The 13,353-nt window shown below is 40.7% G+C and overlaps 4 protein-coding genes across 17 annotated transcripts; all 4 read left to right on the top strand.

The window, feature by feature from the left end:
- The first annotated feature begins 330 nt into the window (after positions 1-330).
- Positions 331-3,326, top strand: LOC108107281 (TAR DNA-binding protein 43-like). 7 transcript variants are annotated; one of them, XM_041819901.1, is made up of 6 exons: positions 331-432; positions 1,295-1,549; positions 1,618-1,928; positions 1,988-2,192; positions 2,248-2,807; positions 2,868-3,326. In XM_041819901.1, exons 2-6 carry the CDS (start codon positions 1,309-1,311, stop codon positions 3,000-3,002), a joined length of 1,452 nt encoding a protein of 483 aa, XP_041675835.1. In that variant the 5' UTR covers positions 331-432; positions 1,295-1,308; the 3' UTR covers positions 3,003-3,326. The 7 variants fall into 7 exon arrangements, with proteins under 7 accessions (XP_041675835.1, XP_041675833.1, XP_041675836.1 ...); XM_041819899.1 differs by having other exon boundaries at positions 336-505; XM_041819902.1 differs by having other exon boundaries at positions 413-432; positions 1,298-1,549.
- On the top strand, positions 644-6,208 carry LOC108107282 (TAR DNA-binding protein 43-like). Of its 4 annotated transcripts, none has more exons than XM_017214733.2 (5): positions 644-655; positions 4,421-4,675; positions 4,744-5,051; positions 5,121-5,325; positions 5,381-6,208. In XM_017214733.2, the coding sequence occupies exons 2-5, from the start codon at positions 4,429-4,431 to the stop codon at positions 5,938-5,940; spliced, it is 1,320 nt and encodes a 439-aa protein (XP_017070222.2). In that variant the 5' UTR covers positions 644-655; positions 4,421-4,428; the 3' UTR covers positions 5,941-6,208. The 4 variants fall into 4 exon arrangements, with proteins under 4 accessions (XP_017070222.2, XP_017070221.2, XP_017070225.1 ...); XM_017214732.2 differs by lacking the exon at positions 644-655 and adding an exon at positions 3,609-3,862 and having other exon boundaries at positions 4,424-4,675; XM_017214736.2 differs by lacking the exon at positions 644-655 and adding an exon at positions 3,610-3,862.
- LOC121530566 (TAR DNA-binding protein 43-like) lies at positions 3,854-9,533 on the top strand. Its single transcript, XM_041819906.1, is given in 8 exon segments — positions 3,854-3,862; positions 7,482-7,615; positions 7,618-7,738; positions 7,807-8,117; positions 8,177-8,381; positions 8,437-8,996; positions 9,057-9,203; positions 9,268-9,533. Coding segments are annotated over 6 exon segments (1,464 nt in total). The 5' UTR covers positions 3,854-3,862; positions 7,482-7,495; the 3' UTR covers positions 9,268-9,533.
- A 301-nt stretch (positions 9,534-9,834) lies between these two features.
- On the top strand, positions 9,835-13,114 carry LOC108107279 (TAR DNA-binding protein 43). Of its 5 annotated transcripts, none has more exons than XM_017214720.2 (7): positions 9,835-10,195; positions 10,818-11,072; positions 11,135-11,445; positions 11,501-11,705; positions 11,761-12,374; positions 12,434-12,580; positions 12,636-13,114. In XM_017214720.2, exons 2-7 carry the CDS (start codon positions 10,826-10,828, stop codon positions 12,705-12,707), a joined length of 1,596 nt encoding a protein of 531 aa, XP_017070209.1. In that variant the 5' UTR covers positions 9,835-10,195; positions 10,818-10,825; the 3' UTR covers positions 12,708-13,114. The 5 variants fall into 5 exon arrangements, with proteins under 5 accessions (XP_017070209.1, XP_017070210.1, XP_017070211.1 ...); XM_017214721.2 differs by having other exon boundaries at positions 10,821-11,072; XM_017214722.2 differs by having other exon boundaries at positions 9,835-9,935.
- Positions 13,115-13,353: the final 239 nt, after the last annotated feature.

Here is a 13,353-nt window from a genome sequence, read left to right on the forward strand (position 1 = left end):
TAGTTTATTTACATATGTATGAAGTTGCCATGTAAACACTGAAATCGTGGTCTGATTTGGAAAATATTATTTTTGCCCAATTCGAACGGGTTGCCTACTGCTGAAATGAATTAAGGCCAACTTTCTTACTCCTTTCTCTTAATACTTTAGCTTCAATAAAATAATACAAGATAGCCTAATTGGAATAGGTGAGTTTCTAGTAGTATTAAACAGTATTTAAGTCTAACATTAAGGGAATACTAACTTTTTGTTATTTTTTGAACCCCAGAAGTTTTTGAGTATATTTGTACAAACGGTTGGTATTTTGAACTACCTATGCATAGGGCCACACTGTGAAAAAGTCAAGGGATACCGAAAGCAAAATTAGAACTGAAAGGCAGGCTAGGCAGAAATGTTCCACTTCTCTGAAAACAAAAAGATGGAATATCAATTGTAAATATCACTTGATTCTTATTACGCAAGTCGTGAAGTTGTGTTGTGTCGAAACTCCAGCTTGGAACATAAAGTGAATACTTGAATTGAATTTTGCTTGTGTGTGAATTGAATTCGTGTGACAGAAAACTGTGGTTGAATTCCGAATCTACTTGACATATAGTTTAAAAGATCAAGAACGACGTGTAGAAGCGCTGCCTGAAATCGAATCAGAAATCAAAGTGTAAGAATGTTGTAACCACCTTTCAGGAAGGCCTAATCGGGTTTATACTGTTGTGTGTATGCATCGTGTGTGTGTCTCATGCACATATGTATGTATGTATGGATACATGCATATTTACGTCTGAATGAAAAGGGGAATGGAGAATTTAGAGTTTCCATTTGTGCGAGACGACATTCTCGGGGTTTTCATCATTAATATATCGATTTATCCCTGTCTTAACCGTTACAAAAGTCAGAATGCATGTTTGCAGTTTCCTTGCGTGTCTTAAAATGTATATCGATTAGTATAACTATATACTTTTCTGATTCTTTATTTATTTTGTGACATTTTAAAAATTTATATTTAGTAAGTTTTGTATGATATTTGCTTCGTTGTTAATTGCACGTCAATATGAAGTTGTAATATAATTCAGTTGGATAGGCCATACGAATATTGTGTGTCAGTGATTTTAAATTTATTTTTCTGTTCTTCTGATCTTTTTTGAGATGCTTCTGAAAAGAATGCATAAACTGAGTGTAATTCATGAATGTAGGAATATGTGGTTAGTTCAGTTGGTTGAATTGATTGATTTGGTGGATCGTCGGAAGAAGTGTGAGTTCAGTGCGGCATTCGATATCGTTAACCTCGTGTTGTTTATAGCAGCAACCACGGTAATGGACTTCGTTCAAGTTTCGGAGGAGGAAGCTGATGAGCCCATCGAGCTCCCGTGCGAGGAAGATGGCACTCTGCTGCTGTCTACTTTGCAGGCTCAGTTTCCTGGGTCCTGCGGTCTAAAGTATCGCAACCTGGACACGAAGGCGGTCCGCGGAGTTCGATCTAACGAGGGCAGACTATTCCCGCCGAACGTGGGTTCAGGATGGGGGGAATACTATTATTTCTGCGCGTACCCCAAAGGTATGAGTTTGTAATAACATAGCAGATAAAAGTTTCTTAATTCAATCTGTTATTTGAATACTCAACAGAAAACAAGCGCAAGAGCGATGATAGCTTGGAAAACACAACTGCCAAGACCAAACGCATTGAAACGCGTTTGCGTTGCACTGATCTTGTAGTTCTCGGTTTGAATTGGAAGACAACTGAGGAGAGTTTGAGGGAATACTTTGAGTCCTTTGGGGAGGTGCTTATGGCCCAGATAAAAAAGGATCCCAAGTCGGGGCAGTCTAAGGGTTTTGGATTCGTGCGCTTTGGATCTTACGATGCCCAGGGCCGCGTTCTTTCCAATCGTCACCTCATCGACGGTCGGTGGTGCGAGGTCAAGGTGCCGAACTCCAAGGTGAGATCTCTTACAAGTGTTCTTATTCTAATTCTAAAAGAATTGTTTTAATCTTCCAGGGCGGGGACAATGAGTTGCCCTGCAAGGTATTTGTAGGACGCTGCACAGAGGAAATGAACGCAGACGACTTACGCGAGTATTTCTCGAAGTTCGGCGAGGTCACTGACGTGTTTATTCCCCGTCCCTTTAGAGCCTTCAGTTTTGTCACTTTTCTCGATCCTGACGTGGCACAGTCCCTGTGTGGAGAGGACCACATAATTAAGGGTGAGGCAATAAAGTTTAAAAAGAGAAACTGTATTTAATAAGGTACTTTCTAAAGGTGCATCGGTTCATGTGTCAAATGCTGCCCCAAAAGCCGAGCAAAACAAAAACCAGCAAGGCCAGAGCTACAACAATACCGGCCGGAATGGATACCAAAGAGGTAACAACCAACGCAGTTCTTACGGCGGTGAGAATTCAATCATCGGCAATGGCGGCAACAACGGCACCACCGGTTACGGTATGGGTGACAATAATTATGGAGGAAATTCGGGAGAGGGCTACCATACCAATGGTAATAACAATTACTCAAACAACGGGAAGGGGAATCGCCAGGACGGGGGGTCCCGGTATAGCAATAGGCAGGAAAATTTATACGCAATGAATCAGTCTCGAAACGGTAACGTGGGAACGAACAACGGCTGGGTGAACCGGGCCAATCTGGACATGCCCAACTTACAGGCGCTAGGCCTTAACTCGCAAGGATCGAACTCTTCCAACCAGGCCCAGAACATGCTCAATCTTAACTCGTTTCCGATCAATCCCGCTATGATCGCTGCAGCTTTGAATCAGTGGGGCCTGATCGGCAACCAGCTGCAAAATCAAAACCAGGACCAGCAGGCAAGACTTCACTCTTCCGTTATTGGTTTAGATAAATAAACTTTTTCAGTTTATCCACAGGGCGAAAATTTTTTAACATGGATGGCCCAGAACAACGATAATAGCTTTGGTGGACGAAAGGGTTCAAATAACCCGAACAATCCGGGTTCCAATGGAATCAATCAAGACGAAAACTCTGGCATTAACGACCAATAGGTAGATTACACCCATACCGTCGGAAAAAGACCTGAAACTTACATACATCAAGGGCATTAATCATTTCAGAATGGAAAAAACCGATTGGTCAAAAACAAAGCAGCTGTCCTCACAACTTCGTACAAAGTCGAACATTCTTTAGGACGGTACCAACCTGCTGTTGGTATTGTACGAATTCTACATCTAAAAAATTATGAATAGATATAATTTAAAATAGACATTTTAATAGTTGTAATTTGATGGATATTAATGCAATTCATTTAACGTTTAACAAAATATATTATGCGTCCATTTAAAGTGGGAGTGGCCATGTAAAAACTGAAATCCTGGTCTGATTTGAAACATATTATTTTTGTCCAATTGCAACGGGTTGCCAACTGCTGAAATGAATTAAGGCCAACTTTCTTACTCCTTTCTCTTAATACTTTAGCTTCAATAAAATAATCCAAGATATTCTAATTGGAATAGGTTTCTAGTAGTACTAAACAGTATTTAAGTCTAACATTAAGGGAATACTAACTTTTTGTTATTTTTTGAATTCCGAAATCTTTGTACAAACGGTTGGTATTTTGAACTACACATGCATAGGGTCACATTGTGAAAAAGTCAAGGGATACCGAAAGGAAAATTAGAACTGAAAGGCAGGCTAGACAAAAATGTTCCACTTCTCTGAACACAAAAAGATGAAATATCAATTGTAAATATCTCTTGTTTCTTATTACGCATAGAGTAAATTTGTGTTGCGTCGAAAAACCAGCGTGGAAGTGAATACCTGAATTGAATTTTGCCTGTGTGTGAATCGAATACGTTTGAGAGAGAAATTCCGAAGCACTGCCAAAAAACGAATCAGAAATCAAAGTGTAAGAATGCTGGAACCACCTTTTGGGGAGCTCTAATTGTATTTTTCTTGTTGTACGTGAGCAGAGTGTGTGTTTGTCATGCACTTGCAGCATACATACACACATTCATTAGAATGGGAAAATGGGGATTATAGTACTTCCGAATGTGCGGACATAAATCACTTATCGATTTATTCCTGATTGCACCCTTATAAAAGTCAGCATGCGTGTTAACGGTTTTCTGTATACTTTTCTGATCTTTTCTTTCCATTCTAGAATTTTCAGAAATAAATTCTATTATATTTGGGTTTTGTATGTATTCAATAGTTACTTGTTTTCTTTTGTTAAAACTGTGTCTATTAGGACGTCCGAATAGTGTCATAAAAACATATTTGTGTTGGATCTTTTTGAAATGCAGCTAAAAGAACGCATGATATAAATGATTCCATTCATGAAAGCAGGGATGCAGAATATGTACATATATGGGTACTTCAGTTGATTGAATGATGTGGTTGATAACTTCTAAAGCGAAGTGTGAGTCCCATGCGGTGATCAAAATTTGTAATCTTATGTTTTTAGCAGTAACCATGGTAATGGACTTCGTTCAAGTTTCGGAGGAGGAGGGTGATGAGCCCATCGAGCTGCCATATGAAGAAGATGGCACTCTGCTGCTATCTACCTTGCAAGCTCAGTTTCCAGGGTCCTGCGGTCTAAAGTATCGCAACCTTAACACGAAGGCGGTGCGCGGAGTTCGATCCAACGAGGGCAAACTGTTCCCCCCGGATGTGGACTCGGAATGGGGGGAATACCATTACTTTTGCGTGTTTCCAAAGGGTGTGGACATTGAATTTACAATCCAAGTTAAATATAGTTAATTATTTCATTTGTCAAATACTCAACAGAAAACAAGCGTAAGAGCGATGATAGTTTGGAAAACACAACTGCTAAGACCAAACGATTAGAGACCCGTTTGCGATGTACTGATCTTATAGTACTCAGCTTAAATTGGAAGACAACCGAGGAGAGTTTTAGGGAGTACTTTGAAACCTACGGCGAGGTTCTGGTTGCACAGATCAAAAAGGACAAGTTGGGGAAGTCGAGGGGTTTTGGATTCGTGCGATTTGGGTCTTACGATGCCCAGATGCGCGTTCTTTCCAGTCGCCACCTCATCGACGGTCGATGGTGCGAGGTCAAGGTGCCGACCTCCAAGGTAAAGTCTTATGCAAGTGGATAGGTTGTTCCAATTGTAATTCTTAAAGTAATTAATTTAATCTTCTAGGGGGTAGACCACGAGTTGCCCTGCAAGGTCTTCGTGGGACGCTGCACAGAGGAAATTAACGCAGACGACTTACGCGAGTACTTCTCGAAGTTCGGCGAGGTCACTGACGTGTTTATTCCCCGTCCCTTTAGAGCCTTCAGTTTTGTCACTTTTCTCGATCCTGACGTGGCACAGTCCCTGTGTGGAGAGGACCACATAATTAAGGGTGAGGCAATAAAGTTTAAAAAGAGAAACTGTATTTAATAAGGTACTTTCTAAAGGTGCATCGGTTCATGTGTCAAATGCTGCCCCAAAAGCCGAGCAAAACAAAAACCAGCAAGGCCAGAGCTACAACAATACCGGCCGGAATGGATACCAAAGAGGTAACAACCAACGCAGTTCTTACGGCGGTGAGAATTCAATCATCGGCAATGACGGCAACAACAGCACCACCGGTTACGGTATGGGTGACAATAATTATGGAGGAAATTCGGGAGAGGGCTACCATGCCAATGGTAATAACAATTACTCAAACAACGGGAAGGGGAATCGCCAGGACGGGGAGTCCCAGTATAGTAATAGGCATACAAATTTCCAGGGAATGAAGCAGGCTTACGGCCGTAAGGTTGGTGGGAACAGCAACTTGATGAACCAGGGAAACATGGACATGCCAAATTTGCAAGCACTCGGCCTTAATTCGCAGGGCTTAAACTCGTCCAACCAGGGCCCGAACATGCTTAATCTGAATTCCTTGCCTATTAATCCGGCTTTGATCGCTGCCGCTTTGAGCCAGTGGGGCCTGATCGGCAACCAGCTTCAGAATCAAAGCCAGGACCATTAAGCATGATGGAAACACCGGTTGGTCAAACGCTGAGCGGCGGACCTTAAAACTCTTTTTAAAGTCGAACATTCTTTAGGACGGTACTAACAAGCAGTACTTGGTATCTAATAATATACAATCCAAGAATTATAAATGTATGAATTCTGCATCTAAAAAATGTATGAATGAATTTAATTTAAAATAGTCACCTTAATATTTGTAAGTTTAAGGATTATACAATTTATATAACGGTCTATAAAATAAATTATGCTCCCATTGAAAGCCTCAATCGAATGCCTTCTGTTTTGTTTATTTACATATGTAGGCAGTTGCCATTTAAAAACTGAAATCCTGGTCTGATTTGAAAAATATTACTTTTGCCTAATTGGATTGGGATGCCAACTGCTGAAATGAATTAAGCCCAACTTTCTTACTTCTTTCTTAATACTTAAGCATCAATAAATAGTATTGTATTAAACACTATTTAAGTCTAACATTAAGGGAATACTAACTTTTTGTTATTTTTTGAACCCCAGAAGTTTTTGAGTATATTTGTACAAACGGTTGGTATTTTGAACTACCTATGCATAGGGCCACACTGTGAAAAAGTCAAGGGATACCGAAAGCAAAATTAGAACTGAAAGGCAGGCTAGGCAAAAATGTTCCACTTCTCTGAAAACAAAAAGATGAAATATCAATTGTAAATATCACTTGATTCTTATTACGCAAGTCGTGAAGTTGTGTTGTGTCGAAACTCCAGCTTGGAACATAAAGTGAATACTTGAATTGAATTTTGCTTGTGTGTGAATTGAATTCGTGTGAGAGAAAACTGTGGTTGAATTCCGAATCTACTTGACATATAGTTTAAAAGATCAAGAACGACGTGTAGAAGCGCTGCCTGAAATCGAATCAGAAATCAAAGTGTAAGAATGTTGTAACCACCTTTCAGGAAGGCCTAATCGGGTTTATACTGTTGTGTGTATGCATCGTGTGTGTGTCTCATGCACATATGTATGTATGTATGGATACATGCATATTTACGTCTGAATGAAAAGGGGAATGGAGAATTTAGAGTTTCCATTTGTGCGAGACGACATTCTCGGGGTTTTCATCATTAATATATCGATTTATCCCTGTCTTAACCGTTACAAAAGTCAGAATCCATGTTTGCAGTTTCCTTGCGTGTCTTAAAATGTATATCGATTAGTATAACTATATACTTTTCTGATTCTTTATTTATTTTGTGACATTTTAAAAATTTATATTTAGTAAGTTTTGTATGATATTTGCTTCGTTCTTAATTGCACGTCAATATGAAGTTGTAATATAATTCAGTTGGATAGGCCATACGAATATTGTGTGTCAGTGATTTTAAATTTATTTTTCTGTTCTTCTGATCTTTTTTGAGATGCTTCTGAAAAGAATGCATAAACTGAGTGTAATTCATGAATGTAGGAATATGTGGTTAGTTCAGTTGGTTGAATTGATTGATTTGGTGGATCGTCGGAAGAAGTGTGAGTTCAGTGCGGCATTCGATATCGTTAACCTCGTGTTGTTTATAGCAGCAACCACGGTAATGGACTTCGTTCAAGTTTCGGAGGAGGAAGCTGATGAGCCCATCGAGCTCCCGTGCGAGGAAGATGGCACTCTGCTGCTGTCTACTTTGCAGGCTCAGTTTCCTGGGTCCTGCGGTCTAAAAAGTATCGCAACCTGGACACGAAGGCGGTCCGCGGAGTTCGATCTAACGAGGGCAGACTATTCCCGCCGAACGTGGGTTCAGGATGGGGGGAATACTATTATTTCTGCGCGTACCCCAAAGGTATGAGTTTGTAATAACATAGCAGATAAAAGTTTCTTAATTCAATCTGTTATTTGAATACTCAACAGAAAACAAGCGCAAGAGCGATGATAGCTTGGAAAACACAACTGCCAAGACCAAACGCATTGAAACGCGTTTGCGTTGCACTGATCTTGTAGTTCTCGGTTTGAATTGGAAGACAACTGAGGAGAGTTTGAGGGAATACTTTGAGTCCTTTGGGGAGGTGCTTATGGCCCAGATAAAAAAGGACCCCAAGTCGGGGCAGTCTAAGGGTTTTGGATTCGTGCGCTTTGGATCTTACGATGCCCAGGGCCGCGTTCTTTCCAATCGTCACCTCATCGACGGTCGGTGGTGCGAGGTCAAGGTGCCGAACTCCAAGGTGAGATCTCTTACAAGTGTTCTTATTCTAATTCTAAAAAAATTGTTTTAATCTTCCAGGGCGGGGACAATGAGTTGCCCTGTAAGGTATTTGTAGGACGCTGCACAGAGGAAATGAACGCAGACGACTTACGCGAGTATTTCTCGAAGTTCGGCGAGGTCACTGACGTGTTTATTCCCCGTCCCTTTAGAGCCTTCAGTTTTGTGACTTTTCTCGATCCTGACGTGGCACAGTCCCTGTGTGGAGAGGACCACATAATTAAGGGTGAGGCAATAAAGTTTAAAAAGAGAAAGAGGATTTAATAAGGTACTTTCTAAAGGTGCATCGGTTCATGTGTCAAATGCTGCCCCAAAAGCCGAGCAAAACAAAAACCAGCATGGCCAGAGCTACAACAATTCCGGCCGGAATGGATACCAAAGAGGTAACAACCAACGCAGTTCTTACGGCGGTGAGAATTCAATCATCGGCAATGACGGCAACAACGGCACCACCGGTTACGGTATGGGTGACAATAATTATGGAGGAAATTCGGGCGGCGGCTACCGTAACAATGGTTATAACAATTACTCAAACAACGGGAAGGGGAATCGCCAGGACGGGGGGTCCCGGTATAGCAATAGGCAGGAAAATTTATACGCAATGAATCAGTCTCGAAACGGTAACGTGGGAACGAACAACGGCTGGGTGAACCGGGCCAATCTGGACATGCCCAACTTACAGGCGCTAGGCCTTAACTCGCAAGGATCGAACTCTTCCAACCAGGGCCAGAACATGCTCAATCTCAACTCATTTCCGATCAATCCCGCTATGATCGCTGCAGCTTTGAATCAGTGGGGCCTGATCAGCAACCAGCTGAAGAATCAAAACCAGGACCAGCAGGCAAGACTCCATTCCTCTGTTACGGTTCCAGTCAAATAAACAATTTCAGTTAATTCACAGGGTGGAAATTTTTTAACCTGGATGGCCCAGAACGGTGGCCACAACAACGCTAATAACTTTGGTGGACGAAGAGGTTCGAATAACCCGAACAATCCGGGTTCCAACGGAATGAATCACGGCGAAAACTCTGGCATTAACGACCAATAGGTAGATTAAACCCATACCTCCAAAAAATAACTAAAACTTATATCAATTGCATTAACTATTCCAGAATGGAAACCCCGGTTGGTCAAAATCGGAGCAGTGGGCCTCAAAACTCCGTGCATATTTAAACATTCTTTATGGCGGTACCAACTGCAGGACTTGGTATCTAATAATATATACAATTATACAATTATATGTACCCGTATGAATTCTACATCTAAAGAAATTATGAATGGATTTTAATTTGAAGCTGACATTTTGATAGTTGTAAGTTGGTGGATTATAATAAAATTTATATAATTGTGGGCAAAATAAATTATGAACCATCGCTTACTTTAAAGCCTTGTGAGTGTGTTAACATAGAAAGTGTCCATGTATAAACTAAAATTCTGGTTTGATTTGAAAAATGCTGTTTGTGGCCGTTCCAATGGGCTTAACCGACTGCTGTAATAAATTAAGCCCAACTTTCTCGTTCCTTCTTCTTTATATTTTGTACAATTAAAATATTGCAAAACATTGAGGCACGACACTAACGAAATATGTACGTGATTTTGTTCTTTCAATCTTCGATATTATTGGAGTATATGTATTTCCCAACCGGTTGGTATTTTGAACTACACCCACAGAGGTCACACTGTGAAAACGTGAAAGATACATACAGCAAAGTCAAAACGGAAAGGCAGGCCAGGAAAATATGGTCCACTTTTCTAAAGAAAAAATGTTAATATATCAATTGTAAATATCGCCTGTTTTTTATTACGAACGGATTGAAAGTGAATGTTCATAAATAGCGTGTGTTGTGTCAAAAAACGAGCGTCGAACGTAAAGTGAATACCTGAATTGAATTCTGCCTGGGTGTGAATCGAATTCGTGTGAGAGAGTAAACTGAATTCTGAATATACTTACAATATAAAGAGTATCAAGAATATCGTGTGGAAGCGCTGCCAGAAATCGAATCATATATTAAAGTGCAGCAACTAACCCCTATAAAAAGTGTAAGAATGTTGTGTAACCACTTTTGGGTCGGTCTAACTGGGTTTTCCCATTTTGTGTACCTAATGGTGTACTTGTGTGTGTGCAGCGTGAGTGTATCATACACTTACAGCATACATACAAACATACATACATATATCCGAATTTTATATATTACGGGAATGGGGAGTATAAAGCCTCCAAGTGTGCCTTTTGCTTTTCTGTGCCTAGCGGGTCTTAACAATACAATGTAAATGTATACTGCACAGATTTTTAATTTCCTTTCTGGAGTTTTCATAAATGATTTTTTCCAGTTCAGTTTTTTTTACTTATTGAAATATGTAGGTTTCCTTTTTTATTGCACGTCAATATAATGCGGTAGTATATATTACAGTAAGCGTTTTTACGTTCGTTGGGAAATACGACCATTGTGCATATAAAGTGGTTTCTAAAAACTTTTTTGACTTGGATCTTTTTGAAATGCATCTGAAAAGAACGCATGAACTAAGTGAGTGCAATTCATGAATGTAGGGTTGCAGATTATGTGGGTTCTGCAGTTGATTGAATGATAATGGTTGATCATTTCTAGAGCGAAGTGTGAGTCCCATCCGGCGATCGATATCTTTAACCTCGTGTCGTTTTTAGCAGCAAACATGGTAATGGACTTCGTTCAAGTTTCGGAGGAGGAGGGTGACGAGCCGATCGAGTTACCTTGCGAAGAAGATGGCACTCTGCTGCTGTCCACCTTGCAGGCTCAGTTTCCTGGATCTTGCGGTCTGAAGTATCGCAACCTGGACACGAAGGCGGTCCGCGGAGTTCGCTCGAACGAGGGGAGATTGTTCCCTCCGAACGTGGGCTCGGGATGGGAAGAATACCCTTATTTTTGTGTGTTTCCGAAGGGTATGACTTGGTTCTTACAGCATGTACGGTAGATACTCATTTCAACATTGAATACTTAACAGAAAACAAACGAAAGAGCGATGATAATTTGGAAAACTCAACGGCAAAGACCAAACGAATTGAAACCCGTTTGCGGTGCACTGATCTTATAGTTCTCGGCTTACCCTGGAAGACAACTGAGGAGAGTTTAAGGGAGTATTTTGAGACCTTTGGGGAGGTGCTTATGGCCCAGATAAAGAAGGATACCAAGTCGGGCCAGTCTAAGGGTTTTGGATTCGTGCGCTTTGGATCTTACGATGCCCAGATGCGCGTTCTTTCTAATCGCCATCTCATCGACAGTCGTTGGTGCGAGGTCAAGGTTCCCAACTCCAAGGTATTATCTGATGAGTTCCTAAAATGTGTACAAAGTAATAATTTTGATCATCCAGGGCTTAGCCCACGAAGTGCCTTGCAAGGTATTCGTGGGACGCTGCACAGAGGACATAAACGCGAACGACTTACGCGAGTATTTCTCGAAGTTCGGCGAGGTCACGGACGTTTTTATTCCCCGACCCTTTAGAGCCTTCAGCTTTGTCACTTTTCTCGATCCTGACGTGGCACAGTCCCTGTGTGGAGAGGATCACATAATTAAGGGTGAGTTGATATAATTTTAAAAGAGAAACAACATTTAATGACGTATTTTCTTCAGGTGTTTCGGTACATGTCTCAAATGCTGCCCCAAAGGCCGAGCAAAACAAAAACCATCATGGCCAAAGCTACAACAACGGCTTTGGCATGCAATCCTATCACCCACAAGGCAACCACATGAATTCCATTCGAAATGGACACCACAGAGGCAATAACCAACACAACGCTCACGGCGGTGAGAATTCAATCATTGCAAATAATCATAGCAACAATGGTACCACAAGTTACGGCATGGGCGGAAATAATTATGGTGTAAATTCGAGCGGGGCCTATCATATTAATGGTAGTAATCACTCTAGTGGAGGGAACGCCAATCGCCAAGCAGGAGGTACCCAATATAACAATAGACAGGGTAATTACCACGGAATGAATCAGCCACACAGTGGGAACGTAGGTGCCAACAACGGCTGGATTAATCGGTCCAATCTGGATATGCCCAACCTGCAGGCTCTTGGCATCAATTCGCAAGGATCGAACTCCTCCAACCAGGGCCAGAACATGAGCAGCCAGTTTAATCTCAACTCCTTGCCGATCAATCCCGCACTGGTCGCTGCCGCCTTGAATCAGTGGAGCATAGTCGGCAACCAGCTACATAACCAAAACCAGGACCAGCAGGCAAGTATTAAACCCTCTGTGATGGTTTCAATCAAAAATAGCTTTTTGTTAATTTACAGGGCGGCAATTTTTTATCATGGATGGCCCAAAACGGTGGCCACCACAACGCCAACAATTTTGGCGGACGGAAGGGATCGAATAACCCGAACAATCAAGCCGCCAACGGGATGATCAAGACGGACAATTCCGGTATTAATGACCAACATGTAAGTTATAAAAATTTTTACAAACGAAAACACCCCAACTCTAAAACCGTTTCAGAATGGAAACACCGGTTGGTCAAACCAGAGCAGCGGATCTCAAAACTCCGTGGAGAAGTCAAACTTTCTTTAGGTCAGGAGCAATACCAACAGCAGGCCTTGGTATAATAATAATATTTAATAAAAACTTTTATTTAAATAAAACTTATGTAGCTTACTTAATTATACGTGATGAGCGTATTATACATCTAAAGAATTTGTGTTTGGATTTTAATAAGAAATATTCATTAATAATTGTAAGCCCGGTGGATATTAATACAATTTACATATATGTAAGCCCTTATCCAAAATGTATTTTATCATTTGAACAACGTTTTTAAAATGATGAGGGATCACAAGATTATTATACCCAAGTGAAAACCTTCATAGAGCAAATAATGAAATCAGGAAAATTATTATACCTAACGAAACACTATCCTAATGTATATAATTATTTAAGAAATTGAAATATATTTTAGTTCAGTAATAATAAAAAACATAGTCTGCTATGTTTTTTCTGCTTTTTTCTACGTCTGTAAATTTGTTGGTGCTTCACATTTTTTGTTTGAGTGAATGAGAAAGAATACCCCTAAAAAAGAGCTTACTTCAGCAAAAATACAACCCTGTGCGTTCCATTCCATTATTCATAAGAAGCCTGGCAATAACGGAATTCGGCTTTTTGCGCCACAATAATTGCGCCTAATTCGCAAAAGATCTCAGCAGTCTCATGAGATCGCTCG

The sequence above is a fragment of the Drosophila eugracilis genome, unplaced genomic scaffold (assembly GCF_018153835.1).
Source record: "Drosophila eugracilis isolate 14026-0451.02 unplaced genomic scaffold, ASM1815383v1 contig_1765, whole genome shotgun sequence".
Classification (NCBI taxonomy): Eukaryota; Metazoa; Arthropoda; class Insecta; order Diptera; family Drosophilidae; genus Drosophila; species Drosophila eugracilis.